The sequence below is a fragment of the Zingiber officinale genome, chromosome 8A (assembly GCF_018446385.1).
Source record: "Zingiber officinale cultivar Zhangliang chromosome 8A, Zo_v1.1, whole genome shotgun sequence".
Lineage (NCBI taxonomy): Eukaryota > Viridiplantae > Streptophyta > Magnoliopsida > Zingiberales > Zingiberaceae > Zingiber > Zingiber officinale.
Genome location: NC_056000.1, coordinates 111,236,703 through 111,259,124, shown reverse-complemented (window position 1 = coordinate 111,259,124; position 22,422 = coordinate 111,236,703). Strand labels below are relative to the sequence as shown.

Genomic DNA, 22,422 nt, shown 5'->3' with positions numbered 1-22,422 from the left:
GGAGCTGAAAATGTAGTTGATCCTGTCCGAACCAGGGGTCAACGAACGCTGGGGACGTGGCGCTCCCTGCTGGATCCTCGAGTGCTCCGACGAACCTGCAACAAAACCGAGCCGGGGGGGGGTGTCCCGGCGACAGCCCTCCGACGCTCAAGTCAGGCGAGGAATGGATGAAGAAAGTGGCTGCAGAATGAAGACTTGTGTACCTCCGGTGAAGAAATGGAGACCTTATATAGACCTCTCCAAGAAGCCTGGGCGCGCCAATCAAAGCAACCACCTGCTTTTGACCATGCCCAGGTATGGGTCTGTCAGAAGGGCCATGCTCAGATATAGATCTGTCAGGAAGACGTCCAAGAGGCCATACTGCTACTGTATCAACCTTTCCATGATGTGACAGCAAGATCCTCCATCGTGCGATCTTGTGTACGGCCTAATCATCAGACATGATTCTGCTGATATCCCATATCCCGAGCCGAGCGCATAGGCCGCTCGACCACCTTTGTACCCTCGCCCTTATCTTGGCCGAACGGACAACCCGCTCGGGCCTTCGGTCCCAGCCGAGCGGACTCCCGCTCGGGCCTTCGATCCTCCTGCCTTGGCGTCGGAAACCCAAGCCCATGGATGTGTTATCTCTAGCTCCGTTCGGACCATTACCCGCTTGGCCAGCCCTCCATCCGTCCTTAGGCTGGGACCCTTCAGAAGGTGAGCCCCCCATTCTTACCGCCGGATCACTTGCCTCTCTCTCAAGTCTAGTCGAAGGAGGCAGTGAGTCCGACTGACTGGACTATGTGTCCGAACGGAGCGGTCGTCGCCTTACCGTCGCTTATAATATCCCTTGAGCCGTTCGGGCCTTACGCCACATTCAGCCGCTCGGCTCTTTGTTTTGGATGTCTTGGCGTTCAACGTGGATGTTCGCTTGTCTAAATCTTCTCGAACATCGCGCAAATCCTTTTCATTAAGTCGAAGCATGTGCGGTATGGGCGCATTAATTGTGCCTGGTGACAGAGCGCCACGTGGCTCCTCTTGCTTTTGACCATGCCCAGGTATGGGTCTGTCAGAAGGGCCATGCTCAGATATGGATCTGTCAGGAAGACGTCCAAGAGGCCATACTGCTACTGTATCAACCTTTCCATGATGTGACAGCAAGATCCTCCATCGTGCGATCTTGTGTACGGCCTAATCATCAGACATGATTCTGCTGATATCCCATATCCCGAGCCGAGCGCATAGGCCGCTCGACCACCTTTGTACCCTCGCCCTTATCTTGGCCGAACGGACAACCCGCTCGGGCCTTCGGTCCCAGCCGAGCGGACTCCCGCTCGGGCCTTCGATCCTCCTGCCTTGGCGTCGGAAACCCAAGCCCATGGATGTGTTATCTCTAGCTCCGTTCGGACCATTACCCGCTTGGCCAGCCCTCCATCCGTCCTTAGGCTGGGACCCTTCAGAAGGTGAGCCCCCCATTCTTACCGCCGGATCACTTGCCTCTCTCTCAAGTCTAGTCGAAGGAGGCAGTGAGTCCGACTGACTGGACTATGTGTCCGAACGGAGCGGTCGTCGCCTTACCGTCGCTTATAATATCCCTTGAGCCGTTCGGGCCTTACGCCACATTCAGCCGCTCGGCTCTTTGTTTTGGATGTCTTGGCGTTCAACGTGGATGTTCGCTTGTCTAAATCTTCTCGAACATCGCGCAAATCCTTTTCATTAAGTCGAAGCATGTGCGGTATGGGCGCATTAATTGTGCCTGGTGACAGAGCGCCACGTGGCTCCTCTTGCGTGGCGGTGATGATCCGTACGATGGGACGCCGATTGCTTTGAAATGGACGGTTAGATGATGACCTTGTCTTCCGTGACCTGCATCCGACGGCGGAGGCCGACCGACCTCAGCCGTATAAAGCCTCCGTCTCCTTCCTTCGCCGCATATTCGCTTGTACGTTGCCTTCTGCTCCTTCCTCTGCCGCGACCTCCGACGATCCAGTTCTTGTTTTTCGGCGGCTACCATCTCACCGGTGATCCTTTCCGCCCGTTTCCTTCTCAGTGAGTCTCCTCCCTTCGTTTACAAGGTCTTCCCAACTTGTTTTGCCTCTTTTGCTCCCATTCCTTCGATTCCTCGCTATCTTTTTGCTTCTTCGAGATGGCAAGCTACTCCGAACCCGCTGTGGGTGTTCATGGCCCTTGGTATCTGACCATGGAAAGTCGGTTTGATGAGGAGGGTGCTCGGCGCATTGTTCGGATGTATGAGATTCCCGATAACTATGAAATAGTTGTAGCCGACCCGACTGACCGGCCCCATGACCCCCCAATCGGCACCATTTGTTTTTTTCTAGACCAATTCCAGGGCGGCCTTAGATTTCCTACCCATCCCTTTATTTTAGAGGTTTGTAACTATTTTCGCATCCCGCTCGGCCAACTTGTGCCGAATTCCTTTAGGCTGCTGGGTGGGGTGGTTGTCCTCTTTAAGCTGCACAGTATCCCTCTTGACCCCAAAATATTCCACTTCTTTTTCTACCCTAAACAATCCGAGCTGGGCACTTTTATCTTCCAAAGTAGAATAGGCTTTAGATTTTTTGATAATATGCCGACCTCCAACAAACACTGGAAGGAGTTTTTCTTCTATATCCGACTTCGGCGGCCAAGAAACCAAGTGGCGGATCATTGGACTCACCGGAGCTCGGCAAGTTCGAAGCAACCCACCTATCTTCATTCGTGAATGGTTATCCGGTCAGCGATACAAGATTGACCAGTTGCTTCTCAAGGGGGTGTTGTATATTTTCGGATTGTCTCCCGTTCGGGCAAATCTCCCCTTCCGCATGAGTAAGGATTCTTTACTCTCTTAGTCTTTTTTGTCTAATTGATTTTAATTTCTTTTTCTGCAGCTGAAGTCATGTGGCGCTCCAAGGCTACCGCTCATTTGAAATTAAAGTCCGTGGAAATTGAAGCGGCCACCAAAAAAGAGCTCGCCGAGCAGGGTCTCATCCCCAGCCGCCCGGCAGATGTAGGAGAGGGGGGTGCGCAGTCCGCCCCTGAAACAGAAGCTGCCCCATCGGCTTCAACGGAGGTTGAGGCGGATCCTGTTTCCTCAGCCCCCGCCGAGCTGGGCGTCCCCCAGGTCGGAGATCCACCAATGGAGGTTCGGCGGAAACGACGAAGAGACTCCAGCCTGCCGCCGACCCAAGAGGGGGCACCACAGGCGCCGATCGGCGTAAATTCGCCTGCTCGCACGCCCTCACAGATCGGGACCCCCGTGGCTTCGCCTACCGCACAGCCCTCCGACTCTCCTCCCCGGACTCGTCGCCGCTTACGTCGGTTGGGCGAAACTTCCACCATAGGGGAGTCCTCTCATCAGGCGACCGCGACTGAAGAAGCGCCGTCCAGCCATCCGACCATCAAGACTACCCTCCGATTCCCATCGGAGGAATATTTACTGTCCGCCGATTGGCCCTCGAGCCCTGTTCACGAAATAACCTTGACGGGTCCGCTCGCCAAGCTTTTTGAGGACGCGCAGATTCAAGTGGCCCTCATGACGCCCAAGCAGCTCGGCGACAACAACATGCAGTAGGCCACTCAGGTAAATTCATTTTTCTTCCCGCACCACGCTACTGTTTGGTCCCTGATTTCATTATTTCCCTTACAGCGATGGGCTGAGCAAATCGCCACGAGCCATCGGCTAGCCGAGCTGGAGGAGCTCCTGGAAAAACTCCAAGTGTCGGGAGGTCCGTCTGCTGAGCGAGAAAAACAAGCCTTCGAGGCCGAACAGAAGAAGTCTGCCGACCTGGCTACAGAGGTGGCTCGGCTAGAGGGCCAAGTCAAGAAGCGCGAAGCGGATGCCAAACGCGCTACTGCCCGGAAGAAGCGAGCGGTAGCCGATTTGGACAAGATGAAAGTAGATGTCCGCGCGCTAGATCAGCGATCCAAGGATCTGGAGGCCCAGCTGAACACCGAGCGAGAGGTCCGTTCGGCAGAACGCACAAAGGCCGAGGTGGACTTGAAGGCTGTCCAAGATACCTTAACCGCTTCCCGAGCGGCACTTAAAAAATATAAGGAGGGAGAGCCGAACCGCCTAGCAGCAGCGCGCCAAGAATACCTCCGCTCGGAGAGGTTCGGCGAAAAATTCGGCGGCAACGTCTCTTCTACTTTCGCCAAAGCGGTTAAGGTCACCATGACGTACTTAAAGAAGGGTGGCCACCTTCCCGAGGGAATGCATATTCCCGCCTCCGACCTGGCGGCCATGATTGATGATATCCCGGATGCCTTCTTTAATTTTGAAGACCCTGAGTGAGGCGAGTTCTCTCAAGTGCTTTCTGTATTTCATCCACTCAGCGGATGCAAAAATTTTTGTACGTGCCGTTCGGCCTCCTTATGTTCCTTTGCTTGCATTTTTTGTTTGCCCTTCATTGTCTCGTTTTAGTGTGTTGCTGCTTATTCGTAGAATCAGTTGGACTCCCCTAGATTCCTACTAAATGACCGATCGGGTTAATCAATTGACTTGTTTCCTCAGAATCGTTTAGCGCTTGGCTATGCTAATTGCCTTCAGTGAATGCGAAGTGTTAGCAAACCGACGGCCGATCGGCCTTAATCAGTCTGGTACTTGCGAACGATCATGATCGGCGCGGCTCTCGATCTTTAACGACGGCGCCAAATTAATCCTGTCCGAACCAGGGGTCAACGAACGCTGGGGACGTGGCGCTCCCTGCTGGATCCTCGGCCTTCCTTTCAGCAGAGAATACTCAATGTGCTTTCATCTTTCTACTTCCTGCATCGCAAGTACCTCCGACCGGACGGTACGGGGCCTTCGTTCCTCGAGCGCTTGGCTCGACCCATTTACCACCGGCCGAGCGGCGCGGGGTCTTCGTTCCTCGAGCGCTTGGCTCGACCCATTTACCACCGGCCGAGCGGCGCGGGGCCTTCGTTCCTCGAGCGCTTGGCTCGACCCATTTACCACCGGCCGAGCGGCGCGGGGCCTTCGTTCCTCGAGCGCTTGGCTCGACCCATTTACCACCGGCCGAGCGGCGCGGGGCCTTCGTTACTCGAGCGCTTGGCTCGACCCATTTACCACCGGCCGAGCGGCGCGGGGCCTTCGATTTCGAGCCTCTGGCTGGCTTGTATATCAACCTCCCGGCCGAGCGGCTCGGGGGCCTTCATTTCAAAAATTACGATGAATTCTACGCCCGAAATAAACTCTATCTGAAAAACTAACCTGCTGATCAGCATAAGATCTAACGCAATTTCTCAACTCCCGAATACCCGTGGAGTGAGGTGGATACAATGTACTTCGTCGAAATTTATCAAGGCCAGGAGGATGGCGAAACTTCCCGGTCGGTCCTCCATGGCCGCTCGGCCTACCAGAGGTGGTGGCGGCCTGCTGCTTTATCCTTTTACTTGAGCCTTCTGCTCCCATTGCTCCACGAGCCTTCGTCATCGAGCGCCTGGCTCGGATACTATACCTCCAGCCGAACGGCTCGAGGCCTTCTTCATCGAGTCAAGAGCGCTTGGCTCGTATCTTATACACCATGAAGATAGGCCGCTTGGCCAATAATTCCAATTGCGCACATTATAACATTTCGCCTTCTACATTTCAAATATACAACCAAATAGAAAATATACAGCACATATCTCTCGCCCTGCCCCGGACAGGCTAGAGATAATTTGTGCTTCACGGTGGATCCAAGTGCCAATCCCTCTTCATCCGCTCGGCGGCTCGTCCACCCAACTTCCTCGTATGCGGTCGATTCATCGCCTGACATCAAACTCCCGCTCTTGAGGTTCCAGAAGGAGAGGCTTGCTATAAGTCGAATTCGGGAGATGAAGTATCTGCTTTTGAGGGAAATGGAACTGGGGCAGTCGGTGCTTCCGCTCAGGAGAAGCGTCCGCTCGGAGGATTTTGCCCTTCTTATGATCCCGCACGGGAGGCTCATCAGATGAAGATCCTTGCCCCCCGTGAGCGGGCGCGATTTCTGGGGGAGTACGGAAGAGTGCCTGAGGGAACCCTCCTGTTGAAACATATTCCGGGCGATCTGCTTGCGCCGCCCGGCCTGCTGAAGCCGAGGTTTGCTATTGCGCTCGCTCAGCCTGTGCTTTCTCCTTTTGCTGCACCATTATCCTGGTTGCCCTCGCCTCGACTATGGCATCCAACTCCTCTTGTGAGAGTGCCACGGTATGTATTCTTCCAGCCTCGTCCATCGTTCACTTTCGGATACAGGTGCGTTACCACAGACGGCGCCAAATTGATCCTGTCCGAACCAGGGGTCAACGAACGCTGGGGACGTGGCGCTCCCTGCTGGATCCTCGAGTGCTCCGGCGAACCTGCAACAAAACCGAGCCGGGGGGGTGTCCCGGCGACGGCCCTCCGACGCTCAAGTCAGGCGAGGAATGGATGAAGAAAGTGGCTGCAGAATGAAGACTTGTGTACCTCCGGTGAAGAAATGGAGACCTTATATAGACCTCTCCAAGAAGCCTGAGCGCGCCAATCAAAGCAACCACCTGCTTTTGACCATGCCCAGGTATGGGTCTGTCAGAAGGGCCATGCTCAGATATGGATCTGTCAGGAAGACGTCCAAGAGGCCATACTGCTACTGTATCAACCTTTCCATGATGTGACAGCAAGATCCTCCATCGTGCGATCTTGTGTACGGCCTAATCATCAGACATGCTTCTGCTGATATCCCATATCCCAAGCCGAGCGCATAGGCCGCTCGGCCACCTTTGTACCCTCGCCCTTATCTTGGTCGAACGGACAACCCGCTCGGGCCTTCGGTCCCAGCCGAGCGGACTCCCGCTCGGGCCTTCGATCCTCCTGCCTTGGCGTCGGAAACCCAAGCCCATGGATGGGTTATCTCTAGCTCCGCTCGGACCATTACCCGCTTGGCCAGCCCTCCATCCGTCCTTAGGCTGGGACCCTTCAGAAGGTGGGCCCCCCATTCTTACCGCCGGATCAGTAGTAGCGGATCATTTGTCTAGAATATCTCAAAAGTCAGAAAATGAGGTGGATGTTGATTTGCCTATTGATGACATATTCCCGGATGAACACTTACTAGCCTTATCAAGTGTGAAAACTCCTTGGTACGCAGATTTTGTGAATTTCCTTGCTAGTGGAGTGTTACCTCCGGATTTTTCTCATCAACAAAGGAAAAAGTTTTTTTCAGAAGTTAAGAATTATGTTTGGGATGAACCTCTCCTGTACAAGAAATGCAATGATGTGATTTATCGAAGATGTATACCTGAAGAAGAGGTTAGAGATATCTTGTTTCATTGCCATTCTTCGTCTTATGGAGGACATTTGGGTAGTTCAAAAACGATTACGAAAATTCTTCAAGCAGGATTTTATTGGCCAACCTTATTCAAGGATGCTAAGTTGTTTGTTCAATCTTGTGACCAATGTCAGAGAACTGGGAATATAACTAGAAGAAATGAAACGATGTTAAATTACATTCTTGAGGTTGAGTTATTTGATGTTTGGGGAATTGATTTCATAGGACCTTTCCGTCTTTCATATGGGAATAGGTATATTCTTATGGTAGTAGATTATGTGTCCAAATGGGTAGAAGTTGTGGCATCTCCTACGTGCGATGCGAGAACAGTTATCAAATTATTTAGGAGTATTATCTTTCCAAGATTTGGGGTGCCAAAGGCAGTCATTAGTGATGGAGGATCACATTTTATAGAGAAACAGTTTGAAAACTTACTTAGAAGATATGGAGTGAAGCATAAAGTAGCAACACCTTATCATCCTCAAACTAATGGGCAAGCTGAGATATCTAACCGGGAAATTAAGTCCATATTGGAAAAGACTGTATCTACTTCAAGGAAGGATTGGGCGTTGAAACTAGATGATGCTTTATGGGCATATCGAACTGCTTATAAAACTCCTATTGGGATGACCCCATTTCGATTAGTTTATGGTAAGCCTTGCCATCTTCCAGTTGAACTAGAACATAAGGCTTATTGGGCAATTGCAAATTTGAATATGGATTTTAAAGAAGCAGGGGAGAAAAGGAAGCTTCAGTTGAACGAACTTGATGAATTAAGGATGGATGCATATGAGCATGCTAAATCTTACAAAGAAAGGACAAAGAAATGGCACGATCAACACATTCTTCGTAAAGACTTTAATGTGGGAGATTTGGTTTTGTTGTTCAATTCAAAATTAAAACTTTTTCCTGGGAAGCTTAAGTCAAGGTGGACGGGTCCATATGAGATAAAGAAGGTTTATCCTTTTGGAGCTGTAGATATTTGGAACAAAGATTTTGGGATAATTAAGGTAAATGGTCAACGACTGAAAAAATATATTCATGGCACGAAAATAGAAGAGGTACAAAGGTTGTATTTTTCTGAACCTCGCCCTCCAGATTGAATTCTTTTAGCTAGTATAAATTCATTTTGTTGGTTTTTACTTGTTTTTTATTTTTGTTTTCAGGATTAGATGCAAAACAAAGCCCAGCCGTGTTCTATACACGGCCTGGCAAAGGTTGCAGCGAAGGGAAGTGCTGGGGCCGTGCCACCCGAACACGGCCGTGTAAGGAATCCCGAGGAGAAAGATGAATAGGCCGTGTACCAGACACGGCCGTGCGAAGAAACCCCCTGAAAGAAGAGGTTTGGGCCATGTCTCAGACACGGCCCGTGTCTGGAATCCAGAGAAGAAAGGGAAGGGGGTCGTGTCACAGACACGGCCGTGCGATGAGAAATGATCATGGCCGTGTGATATCACACAGCCTGATCCACATCTTCTTAAGGAATTAGGGCACGGGGTGGGGGCAGCACACGGCCGTGTACCGCCGCTTGCTCCTTTTCCCTATCTCCCCATTTCTAAAGGATTGAATTACTTCTTCCAATTTTTCCTTCTCATTCTTCTTTAGGAGATTTGATTTTCTTCCATGGAAAACGTGATTGAGGAGACTTCGGCCACAAGAAAAGGGAAGGAGAAGGTGGTTGCAAGAAAGGAGAGGAATGTTTGCTTTAAAGGTATTTCTAATGACTTTGGTATTGTTTTCTCTAGTGATGAGCAACGGTATAGATATTCGTCCTTATGTAAACGACCTCTTTTAGGCACTAGGTTTCTTGATGTTGAAACTTTAGAAACTTTGGGGTTTAAGGATGATTTAGTTTGGCTATTTGAAAGGATAGGATGGAGTGGTTTAGTGAACATGAGATATCCTACTTATCCTAGAATTGTTTTTGAATTTTTAAGCTCAATAGAAGTTGATAATGTTCAAGGAGGGGGGAAGTGTAAATTTCGGTTGTTTAATGAAAATTATGAATGGACGTTGAGAGATTTTAATACTTGTTATGAGTTGCCAAAGAATGATGTGTGTGTGATTTTGCCCCAATTTGAGAATTCACAGTTTTGGCAACAAATTTCTGAACAACCGTTATTTGATCCTCATAATTCCAGAGTTTGCCAAATTATCAATCCTATTTTTAAATATGCTTATTTGGTCATGAAAAACACTATATTTGGAAGGGAGGACAAAGAGGGATCGGTAAGACTTGTAGATTTGTATTGTTTGTGGGCAATGGTCGAAAATGTTCCAATTAATTATGGTTATTTCTATCTTAGACATTTGGCAAAATTAGGGAAATCAAATTCTACCACACCTATTATTTTGGGGGGATTACTTACTCAATTGACCTTAGTATTAGGATGTGATTTGAGTGAATTAGAGGTGGTGGAGAGTTTTTGTACGTTGGATTTCAATTCATGTTTAGCAATGAAAATGATTAAGCATGAAGAGCATGGATTTAGTTTAGTCATTAAAAATGGTTTCCCTTTAAAATTGCCCAATCATGATTTTACTACAATTCATAATAAAGAGAATTGGTGTTTAAAGTTAGCTAGGCAACAATCTAGAGCTTTGTCAACTTTTACTCAAAAAAATGTTTCTAAGGGTAACCAAGAGATTCATAGTTTTATGTTTCAAGAACTTAATTCTGCTTTAAAGAATATTCATAGTGATTTAGATTCAACTAATGAATTTCTTGAAGATAAGAAGCTTATGGAGGAGGAACTGTTTAAAAAGCTACAAGATTGTTTCAAGAGTGAAAGAGAATTGTGTGATAAGATTTCTAAAATGATGAATGCTTATAGGGCTAAAATGGAATTTCATGAAGATCTTAGAGGTTGTATGAGATTTGTGCAGGATGATATTGATAAATTGTTTGAATATCATAATTTTTTCAGAAACGAAGTTAAATGGTTTGTTAAAGATTTTGCATCTTCCTTCCCTGATTTTCCTAATCTTCCACCTCCTCCACCATACTGATTTCATCGGGACGATGAAAAGTTTAAGTCTGGGGGGTGTCATGTATTGTTTAGTTTGGTTTTTAGTTTTTAGTTTTTGTTAGTTTTTCATGTTGGTTCTTATTTTCATTGCTTGTTGCTTTATTTTGCTTGTGCTTGTTTTTGAAATAATCATGGCAAAAAAAAAAAAATTTTGAGAACATCAAATCTTCACTTATATGCTTTCTTGGATTCAAGTGAAATGTTAGCACGATTATTGTCTTGATTCATGATGTTCGAATGATGCTAGTAGTAAACTTTGTGTAGTTCTTTTTTCTATCTTGGGAAGCATTAATAAGCTAAGAATCTTATGATGATGAGTTTTAGTTTTGGTTCAACCTTAAGGATTTTATCTTCACTGCACTTGTGCTTGACGCTTGAATAGTTGATGTCATTGAAATAGTCATGATTCATCTTGTTTGCTTAGTACTTGGTTTCTATGGTGATTTCTCAACTTTCATTTTGGTTACTGGATGAGGCTCAAATCATTAAAGCTCATTTGGAAAAATCAAAATATCCCAACAGGTGTGCTAAAAGTACATTTGTGAATAAGTTTTGCATAATGCAAACACCTAAAAAAAAAGAAAAAAATAAATAAAAGAATAATAAGGGATATAAAAAACAGTTGTCATGAGTGGAATCTAGCAAGTCACCCATTTGAGACCGAGTTAGGTGTTAGTTAGAGCCCTAGAGCCAATCATTTGATGATTGTATGAACTCATGTATATCATATTCTTGTTTATTGATAAAGGCATTTGTTTGGTTATTATACTTATTTATATTAGTGCCAAATAGACTAAGTATAATAGCGTCCTTGAGTAGAAGGTTCATACCTATATCAATCGATTAGTTGAATCGATAGTGAAATGATATAGGGAACACTACTCTAAATCATTCCTAGTCGAGTATTAGCATTCAGGGACAATGTTAATACAATAAGACTAGCATGTAGGTCAGCTCGATGACTTGATCTCACAAGTCATGGATATAGAGATATCAAGCTGACACATGGGTATGCATTAGAGAATGTATACTGAATGACCCGCCATGAGAAAGTATCATGGATCGTTATATGAGTGTCATATACTTTCTCATGTGGCTATTAGTATGACTATTAGTCCTTAGACCTGAAGTCACCATGGATCCCTACATAAGGAGTTATGTACTTTGGTTTCGTCAAACATCACCCGTAACTGGGTGGACTATAAAGGCGATTACTGGGTATATAACGAATTATGTAGAGGGATGTGAGTGATGTAGATGGAATCTATCCCTCCCATATGACGGGAGCGACATCGGTATTCTTGATAGAGTGAGACCACTAAGTGCATGGCCATGCCCAAATGAGTCAACATTAGATGTTGAGCTCATTTGATCGAGTGAGTCTACTTGAAGTTCAAGATTTAGATTGATTAGAGGATGACACGGTCTATGCCTCACATTGATCAATCTAGATGTCTAGGATAGAAGGACACTTGTCATTATTTTGTGAGGAGTCACAATTAGTAGTCACAAGGTGATGTTGGATCTCAACATTCTTGTAACTTGGGTAGTAATGATGTGTTGCTAGATACCGCTCATTACTTATGCTCCTAAATGGGTTTAGGGCATTGCCAACGTTACAAGAACCTATAGGGTCACACACTTAGGACAATTAGGTGGAGATTAGGTTCATATGATGAACCAAGAGGATTAGATTCATTTGATGAATCATATTGGATTAAGAGTAATCCAAATTGGGCTAATTGAGTTGGACTCAAGTTGATTCATGTGTTAAATGAGTCTAATTTAGATTTTGACTCATTGAATCAATTTAATTTAATGAATTAGATTCATTATATTAAGTTGGCTTGAATCATATGGTTGGATTAGATCAACCATGAGAGAGATTTGATCAAGTTTGACTTGATTTGAGAGGAAGAGAAAAAGTCATGTTTAACTTGACTTTTTGCCACATCACTAGTGAGTTGGCAAGATGTGGACCAATAGGATTGCTCCACATCATCAATGTGTGCCACCTCATGGAGGTTACAAGCCTCCATAGCATTTAATGTGGCCAGCCCACATTAAATGAGGAGGTTACACATGTTACCATGTCATTTAGTGAGGTGGCAATATGTGGACCAATAGTGTTGATCCACATCATCCTAGAGTGCCACCTCATGGGGGTTACAACTCTTAATGGTTTCATATTAATTGCAATTAATGCAATTAATTTGGTGGTTTTACCATGGAGAGTGGCCGGCCACTTTGGGTGTAAATGAGAATTTGATTTTTCATTCTAGTGTGCATCTTCTTCTCCTTCCTCTCAAGCTCTCCCTCTCCCTCTCCTCCTTACTTGGCCGAACCTTACCAAGGTGCTAGCACACCTTTGTGTGAGGTTTTCTCCACCTAAGTTGTCCGTGTGGATACTTCTAGAGGACCGGCGCTTGACGGTCTTGAGATCCGGCAACACCTTGGAAGAGCGGGATACGCGTAGGGCGCGCATCAAGGGTAAATATTTTTTCCTCGTAGATCTAAGTAGTAGATCAGTTTTTGAACTCGTACAAGAAATAGTTTTTTCGAATTTTTTATACGAATCTTTGCACGGATCTACGGCTTTGGGTCCTTCGGGGTTTCCGCGACGCGAAAAAGCGGTTTTCGCGGCTCGAAGAACCCAACATTAGGTTACTGGGGAAATGACTGTTTAGCTTCTCTTGAGATTGAGCACACCTTTGAGACCTTGGGTTAGTTGAGAAATATGAACCAAGTGAATGGTGAGTAAGTGCCTATCACTGGTTACTTGTCTTTCACTGGGAACACTAGGAATTCAAATTTGATGACGACTTGACTAGGACATGGATTGAAACTTGAAGGGTGTTGAGTTACTTTTACACTACGCACAAGATTCTTATGCTTGAACCATACTTTACTTGTTTCCATGATCATGCTTGTTAATGAAACCTTTTGATAGAGTTAGGAAAGTGCACTGGGTTTTATGAATGTGTTGTAGAACATATGAATTTAGACTGCAGCATTTTGCTTGAGGACAAGCAAAAGTTTAAGTCTGGGGGTGTGATGTGCGTAGATTATATACTCTTTTATGCATGTTTTTACGCATATTTACATATTTTGAGCATGCTTGATCTATGCATTTTTATACTTCCAGCTTTCCTTTTAGCATATTTACTCTTTTGGTTCGGAGATCTGCTTTTTGTGCATTTTCTGTACACAGGAGTCAATTTGGTGAAGAATCTACATCTTTGGGCATGCATTGGAGGAAACAAAGGGAGAAAGCACTGGGCCGTGTTGCACTGGTATGGAGCTCGGGTCGTGTGGAGTTTGGCACCAACAGAAGAGGAAGATGACATGGCCGTGTGAACCTGTCAAGAGTTGAAGCCAACCAGAGCAGAAGCCTTACATGGCCGTGTGGATCTACAGTGTGAGGTTTGCAGAGACCAAGCAGGCTGTGGCCGTGTGCACCACACGGAGTAGCATCAGGCCGTATAGAATATGGCCGTGTAGGCTTAACAGGAAGGGAAGAGGACATGGCGGTGTGAATCTCACACGGCCGTGTCACGGACCGTGTGGGCCGATTCCTCCTCTATTTAAACCCTTCTTCATGAATTGAAAGGGGATCTCTCCCCCTTTGGGAGAAAGCAAGATTTGGTGGTTTCCACCCATTCTTGGGAGGATTTCTCGGCGATTCTAAGGGAGATCTCGACGATTTCGACTCCGAAGCGAGGATTGGATCCGAAGACGAGGCTTCTTCGTAGATAAGTTTTCTCTTTCCCCCTCTTCTTGATTTCTTGGATTGGGGACTTAAGAAATGCTAGTAATTTCTATTTCTTCGGGTTTTTTTCCTCGATTCATGGAGTAGATCTTGTATTCTAGGATTAAGGGAGTATTTGTATGGTGGATTGATGTAATCTCTTATGGATTTGCCATTTTCTTGTTTCAATGACATTGTCTTGCTTGTATCAATTAGATCTTGAATGATTAATGGTGATTTGTGCTTAATTCTCATTCTTGATTGATTGTTTGAATTTCTTGTGGACTCTGTAAAGATAAACTCTCACTCGATCATCCGAGGGATCCACGTGACAGGTGCAAGCCCGTGTAAGGACGTTTGAGAGATAATCTTGAAGAGGAAATGGGAATATTCAAGAGAGTAGGATGGATCTTGTGATTAGTTTCTTGTATCTTGATAGATTAATAAGTTGTGGGCTTCTATGTTGATATCCGAGGAAGGCATAGTAATAGGTGCGCTTCTGTGTAAGGACAACGTAGGTTCATGTCTAATTAATCCTATTTAGATACATTTCTCAGTCCCTAGCCGGTTGTCTATTGCAAGAGAGAACCGGAAACTTTCTACATGTTTGGCAATTGAGGGATAAGAATTGGTGAACCATTTACATTCAAGAAATCCTACAAAGAAACCGAAACTCCTAGAATCTCCCTTTATCATAACCCAAAACACTAAACTCTTGTTTGTTGATCTTTAAGATTAGATTTGTTTACCTTTACTTTGCTTTTGAAACGATTGGATAGTTGTTTAGCTAATTCGTATTGAGACATTTCTAGTGCTTATTCTAGTCCCTGTGGATACGATAATCTTTTATATTACTTGCGACATATCCATACACTTGCGGAGAGCGAACAGTAGGCAATTCATCCTTTGCTTGCTTCTTTTCTTAACCAAGAGAAAGAGAAGGTAAGCAACTTGGTTTTCTCTTGCTCTTTTGCTTAGTTTTCTTTTATTTCCTTCTCACCTTTAACTAAAATTTCATTCTTTTCTATCCATATATTATTCATTATCTTAGTGGTTATCATACAATCAATTTATCTCTATTATTTGTGGGAGGTTCAAGGTTCAATCCTTGACCTCACCTCTTCTTATTTTATATATTCTTTTTTTTTTCTATTTTCCCTTTTTCTCTTATTCTTTTTATTTCTATGCTCTAAAGAAAATAGTACTCATATACTTATCTTATAATTTCGTGGGTGTTACATACACAGAGGCAAAACCCTAGCTCTGATACCAATTGTTGGTTAGTACTCGGAAACCTAATGGTTCCACTGTACAAAAATTTTGTACAACGGTCTGAACCTTTTTCCAAGCTACCATGTATTCTTTTAAATTAAAGTTGGATCGCCTGCGGAACTTAACACGTTTGATCTAAAATTTAATCTATTTGTTCTTTTAGGTTTTGAATTGGATCTCCTGCGGAACTTAATACGTTCGATCCAAATCACCTAGATTATTAATTCCATTAAATAATAATTTCCAAAATTGGTTTCCAGTACTGACGTGGCGAGTAACATGACCTTCTTGGATATGGGAGCAACCACCACCGACTAGACAAAACCTTTTAAGGAAAACTAATATTTAATTTCCTAAAATAACTTTAGGTCAACCGAAAAGAACAATCAAATCACAAGGAAAAGAAAAACAAAAGAACACTACATCGAAAACAAATTCGAAACACTAAAATCGTATGCCTCTTGTATTTGGTATTATTTCCAAAAATAACTAGTATGATGCGGAAAGGAAAAATACTAGTTATACCTTCTAGAAAGACCTCTTGATCTTCTACCGTATTCCTCTTCTAACCTCGGACGTTGTGTGGGCAACGATCTTCCAAGATGAGGACCACCAAAGCACCTTCTTCTCCTCCTTGCTAGGTTCGGCCAAATCAAAAGCTTCACCAAGGATGAAGAAAAACACCAACCAAACTCCAAGGGATGAAAGCTTTCTCTCCTCCTTCTTCTTCTTCTCTAAGTAGTATCCGGCCACCACAAGAGCTCCAAGCAAGAGAGGGTTTCGGCCACCACAAAGAGGAAGAGATGGAGAGAGGATGGCCGGCCACAACACCAAGGAAAAGAGGGAGAGAATAATTGAGGTTGTGTCTCATGAAGGCACCCCAACCCCCTCTTTTATATTCCTTAGTTTTGGTAAATAAGGAAATTTAATTACAATAAAATTTCCTTAACTTTCCTTGACAACAATTAATTAAGAAAAATTAAATAAAATTTCCTAATTAATTGTATGTGGCCGGCCACCTCATGGAGAGCAAATAAGACAATTTTTAATCAACAATTAAAAATTCCTTATTTGTCTTAGGAAATTTTAAAAAATAAAATTTCCCTTTAAAATCCCTTCATGGTTGATACAAAGAAATTTCTATAATTTTAATTTTTCAACATGTGAATAATTTACAAAGAGAAAAAATAAAATATCTTTCCAATCTACAAATAAGGAAAGAGATCTAATCTCTTTCTTTAATCTTTTGTAGATCCTTTTAAGAGAGATATTTTAATTTTAATTCTCTCCAATAAATTATATCTTCCACATAAGAAAAATTAAAAATTAAAATTCTTTTTAATGTAATGGGGCCGGCCACCTAAGCTTGGGTTCAAGCTAGGGTCGGCCACCCATGAACCAAGGCTTGGCCGACCCTAGCTTGAACCACAAGCTAGCTTGGCCGGCCCCCTTATCATGGGTATGTAAGTGGGTATAGGTGAGTATAGTACTCTATAAAGAAGAGGCTACGATAGGGACCGAGAGGAGGAATTGGTTTTGGTCTCCCGATAAAATTAAGCATCCCGTGTTCGCCCCGAACACACAACTTAATTTTATCAATAATAATTCATTCCACTAGAGAACTATTATTGAACTACTGCACCAATCCCAAATTACATTTTTAGGCTCCTTCTTATTATGAGTGTGTTAGTCTCCCTGTGTTTAAGATGTCAAATGTCCACTAATTAAGGGAGTTACTGAAAACTCATTTAATTAATATCTTCATCCAAGAATAGTACCACTCAACCTTATCGTCATGTCGGACTAAGTCCACCTGCAGGGTTTAACATGACAATCTTTATGAGCTCATCTTGGGGACATTATCAACCTAGATTACTAGGACACAATTTCCTTCTATAATCAACAACACACACTATAAGTGATATCATTTCCCAACTTATCGGGCTTATTGATTCATCGAACTTAATCTCACCTATTGATAAATTAAAGAAATAAATATCAAATATATGTGCTTGTTATTATATTAGGATTACGAGCACACACTTACATAATAACTGAGGTATTTGTTTCTTTATAAAGTCAGTATAAAAGAAACGACCTCTAATGATCCTACTCAATACACTCTAAGTGTACTAGTGTAATTATATAGTCAAGATAAACTAATTCCTAATTACACTACGACCTCCCAATGGTTTGTTCCTTTCCATTTTGGTCGTGAGCTACTGTTTATAATTTATAAGGTACTGATAACATCATCTTCTGTATGTGGCACCACATACTATGTTATCTACAATATAAATTAATTGAACAACTACAACTAAATGTAGACAATTTGACCAAATGTGATTCTTTATTCAAAATAAATGTTTACAAAGCTTAGGCTTTCAGTATACACTCTAACAGGATGTACTCCGCGTCCTTCGAGCTCACACACTTCAACAGTGGGCGGGAGAAAGCCTTCTTGTAGAGTTGGTCTCCAATGAGTGTGAACCGACCGACTCTCCTCCTTAATAGCTGGGCTTCTTCCCTATCGGACGGTGTTGCTCCCGATCTCAGAAACTCCATGATAGCTGTCCTCCAATCGCTCAGAAACGCGAGGCCCTCCATCCGGTCGACGTGTGCCACCAAAGATACTTGCTCAATTGGCTGTTGAATGACAACTGGTGATATTGAACTTGCCAGCTTGGCTAACTCGTCTGCTGCTTGGTTTTCCACTCGGGGTATCTTTTGGATAATGACTTCTCTGAAGTGGGTATTGAGCTTTTCAAAGGCCTCAGCGTAAAGCTTGAGCCGAGCGTTGTTAATCTCAAAAGTGCCTGAGAGCTACTGAGCGGCCAGCTGAGAATCTGAGTGGAGTCTCACCCGACCGGCTCCGACATGCCGGGCGGCTTGCAGGCCGGCTATAAGGGCCTCATACTCCGCTTCATTATTTGTGGCTCTGTAATCCAGCCGGACGGATAGGTGCATCCTTTCTTCTTGGGGAGAGAGTAATAGCACGCCAATCCCGCTCCCGAGCCGAGTGGATGATCCATCCACAAATATTTTCCACATAGCTTCGGGCTCTGGCTTTTGCACTTCGGTGACAAAATCTGCCAAGGGTTGTGCCTTTATCGCCGACCGGGGTTGATACTGAATGTCAAATTCACTCAACTCCATTGTCCATTTGATGAGCCGGCCGGACGCTTCTGGGTTCAGCAGCACTCTTCCCAATGTCCTATTTGTTCGGACTATGATGGTATGTGCTAGGAAATAAGGGCGAAGTCTCCGAGCGGCGAGGACCAAAGCAAAAGCCAACTTCTCGAGCCCAGTGTAGCGAGATTCAGCATCTTTTAAAATATGGCTCAAGAAGTACACGGGTTGCTCTTCTCCGCTCGTCCTTACTAATGCCGAGCCTATTGCTTGCTCGGTTGAAGACAAATAAATACAAAGCGACTCACCCACAGCTGGCTTGGCTAGCACGGGCAACGAGTTCAGGTATGTCTTCAGCTCTTCGAACGCACGATCGCACTCTTCATCCCAATGAAAATTGGTGGCTTTGTGTAGGATCTTGAAAAAAGGGAGACTCCGATCGGCGGTCTTCGAGATGAATTTTGACAACGCAGTTATCCGACCGGTCAGGCGCTGCACTTCCCTTAGATTTCTTGGGGGCGGCATATCTTGCAATGCTTTCACCTTGCTGGGATTTGCCTCGATGCCCTGCTCGGTCACTATATAGCCCAAGAAACGCCCGCCTTTTGCTCCGAACAGACACTTCTGAGGGTTCAGCTTAACTCCATACTTCCTCAACGTTCGGAAAGTCTCCTCCATGTCTTTAAAAAGATCGGCCGCTCGGACAGACTTGATGAGAATATCATCCACGTACACTTCTAGATTACGTCCGATCTGCTCCTTGAATACTTTGTTCATCAAGCGCTGTTAGGTTGCTCCCGCGTTCTTCAGTCCGAACGACATTACATTGTAACAGTAAGTGACATCGGCTGTGACGAAGCTGACCTTCTCTTGATTTTCTCGGGCGAGCGGCACTTGATGATAGCCCTAATAGGCGTCTAGCATGCATATCAGCTCGCAGCCGGCTGTGGAGCAATTGATCGATCCGGGGCAGAGGGTAAAAATCCTTTGGGCATGCTTTGTTGAGATCCTGAAAATCGATGCAAACCCTCCACTTATTGCCAGGCTTGGAGACTAGCACCACGTTCGCCAACCAACTCGGGAACTGGACCTCATGTATGTGGCCGGCCTCCAGGAGCTTCTCGACCTCCGCTCGGATGACGACATTTTGTTCGGCGCTAAAGTCCCTCTTCCTTTGCTTCACCGGTCGAGTGTCCGGTCGGACGTGAAGCTCATGCTGTGCGATACTTGGCGAGATTCCCGGCAGCTCGTGCGTCGACCAAACGAAGACATCACTGTTTCTCTGGAGACATTTGATCACCTCCTTTTTCTGGCTTGCCTCCAGATCGGCCGCAATAAATGTGGTGGCCTCCGATCAGGTCGGGTGAATCTGCACTTCCTCTTTTTCTTCATAAACCAAAGAGGCTGGTTTTTCGGTAATGGCATTTACCTCGATCCGCGGCGTCTTCCGAGCGGAATTAGCTTCGGCTCGGATCATTTCGACGTAGCATCACCGAGCCGCCAGTTGGTCTCCTCGCACTTCTCCAACTTTATCTTCCACCGGGAACTTGATTTTCTGGTAGAATGTGGAGACGGCCGCTCGGAACTCGCTGAGTGCCGGTCGCCCCAAGATAACATTGTATGCTGAAGGAGAGTCGACTACGACGAAGTTGGCAGTCCGTGTCCTTCTGAGCGGCTCTTCTCCCAGTGAAATAGCCAGTCGGACCTGTCCAACCGGCAGAACTTCATTGCCCGTAAACCCGTAGAGGGGGGTTGTCATGGGCAGCAGCTCGGCTCGATCAATTTGCAGTTGGTTGAAGACTTTGGTTGAATATAATGTTGACCGAGCTTCCTGTATCGATGAAAATGCGGTGAATAGTATAGTTGGCTATTACCGCTTTAATGAGGAGGGCGTCGTCATGTGGCACTTCGACTCCCTCAAGATCCCTTGGTCCGAAACTGATTTCAGGCCCACTCGCCCGCTCTTGACTGCAGCCGATTGCATGGATCTGCAGCTGCCTGACACTTGCCTTCCTTGCTCTGTTGGAGTCACCTCCGGTCGGCCCGCCAGCGATGATATTGATTTCTCCGCGGGACGTGTTGCTTCTGTTTTCTTCCTCCCGTGCGGACGGCCTAGGCCACTCCCTAGACACCCGGGGATGGTCCTTGTGCTTCTGAGGATAATGCCTCTCGGGAGACTGTTGCTGTCGCCTGTCGGGAATCCACCGATCGGCTTCATGTTGTCGCTGTCGCCTGTCGGATGATGGTGATCGACGGTGGCCACTCCGGGGAACGGGGTGGGCGATCAGGGGAAGGCTTCGGCAATCTCTTGTGTTATGCGTGTCAGTCCGGTGGAATGAGCAAAACATAGGGGTCCATACTTTCTTCTTTGGTTTGGGCCGCTCGGCAGCTACCTCTTGGACGCCATGGGACATCGCATGGTGAGAGTAGACTGCTTCGGTCTGCAGTCCTCTGGGCAGCTCCTGTCGAGTGACAGCCTTCCGCTCGGCAGGGGCTAGCCGCTCAATTGGTACTTCTTTTCTTCTGGCCGCCTGTGCTTCCTCCACATTGATGTATTCATTGGCCCAGTGTAACATATGATCGTAGTCTTGGGACGGCTTCCGAATGAGTGAACGGAAGAAGTCACCGTCCACGAGGCCTTGTGTGAACGCATTTATCATCGTTTCTGAAGTGGCAGTTGGAGTATCCATGGCCACTCGGTTGAATCGTTGGATGTATGCTCTGAGTGACTCCCTGGGCTCTTGCTTGATGGCGAATAGGCTGACACTAGTCTTCTGGTAATGCCGACTGCTTGTAAAATGATGGAGGAAGGCTGTGCGGAACTCCTTGAAACTTGTAATGGATCCGTCCGGCAGCCTCCGAAACCACCGTTGCGTCTATCCCGAGAGGGTGGTAAGGAACACCCAGCACTTTACTCCATCTGTGTATTGATGTAGGGTATCCGTGTTGTCGAACTTACCAAGATCGTCATCCGGATCAGTGGTTCCGTTGTATTCCCCGATCGCCGGGGGCACATAATGTTTTGGTAGAGGGTCCCGCAGGATGGCCTCTGAAAATTGTCGGTTGATCCGTTCAGGGGAGGCGTCCGTTCGGGGAGCCTTGCCTTTTCAGTTGTCTCGCATAGGCGCCTCGTCGGATGAAGATCCTCGGTCACGATTAACTATTGCGGCTTCAGGAGGCGTGCGAATAGGGCCCGATAAAATGGGACCGTGGCCGGTGGTGCTTCCGCTCGGCCTCCCGACGCGGACGTCGCTTGTTGCTTCATCCGCTCGGCTTACGCCTTCTATTTTTATCGTTCCACAAGCTTAGCTGCTCTTACCTCGATCAGAGCATCAAGCTCCTCCGTGGAGAGCATCACCGTATGCGATCGTCCAGCTTTGTCCATTGCTTCCGCTCGGATTCAGGTGCGTTCCCACAGACGGCGCCAATTTGATCCTGTCTGAATGCTGAATCAACGGACGCTGGGCACGTGGCGCTCTCCGAACTGATGACGTGGAACTCCGGCCGGTCGTAGGGGTCTCCGGCGAACCTGCAAGGAAGTCGAGCCAGGAAGGGGTTCCCGACGACGACCCTCCGACGCTCAAGTCAGGCAAGAGGAAACTATGGAGTGGCTTTGAATCTCAGAGAATGTGTACCTCCGGCGAAGTGTGAGGACCCTTATATAGAGCTGTGAAGAAGCTTATGCACACATACCGAGGCTAATACGTGTCCTCTTACCATACCTCAGTATGGGCTTGTCAGAGGAGTTTGCCTGACACCATACTGCTACAGTCCGAGCACTTCTCTGATGGGACAGTAGAACCTTCCGTCATAGGCTTTTGCGTATGGGTTAGTAGTCGAACACGCTTGTTGTCAGAAGATGTCCCCCGATGTTTCCCTTGTCTTTTTGTCTCTTCTGTTCCCGCGCCGAGTGTCTGGCCGCTCGGCAGTCCCATCACGTCCGATCGGACATAGGTACTGATCCGCTCGGGAGATTCCAAGTCGTGTGCTCAGATGAAACTAT

At 46.1% G+C, this 22,422-nt stretch overlaps 1 protein-coding gene across 1 annotated transcript in view; it reads left to right on the top strand.

Moving 5' to 3' along the window:
• Positions 1–7,648: 7,648 nt before the first annotated feature.
• Positions 7,649–22,422, top strand: part of LOC122011124 — a gene marked incomplete at its 5' end in the record, with an annotated part of 38,563 nt that continues 23,789 nt past the window's right edge. The window contains one exon of the mRNA XM_042567553.1: positions 7,649–8,218. Within this exon, the coding sequence (XP_042423487.1) occupies positions 7,649–8,218 (570 nt within the window). The remainder of the gene's footprint in view (positions 8,219–22,422) is intronic.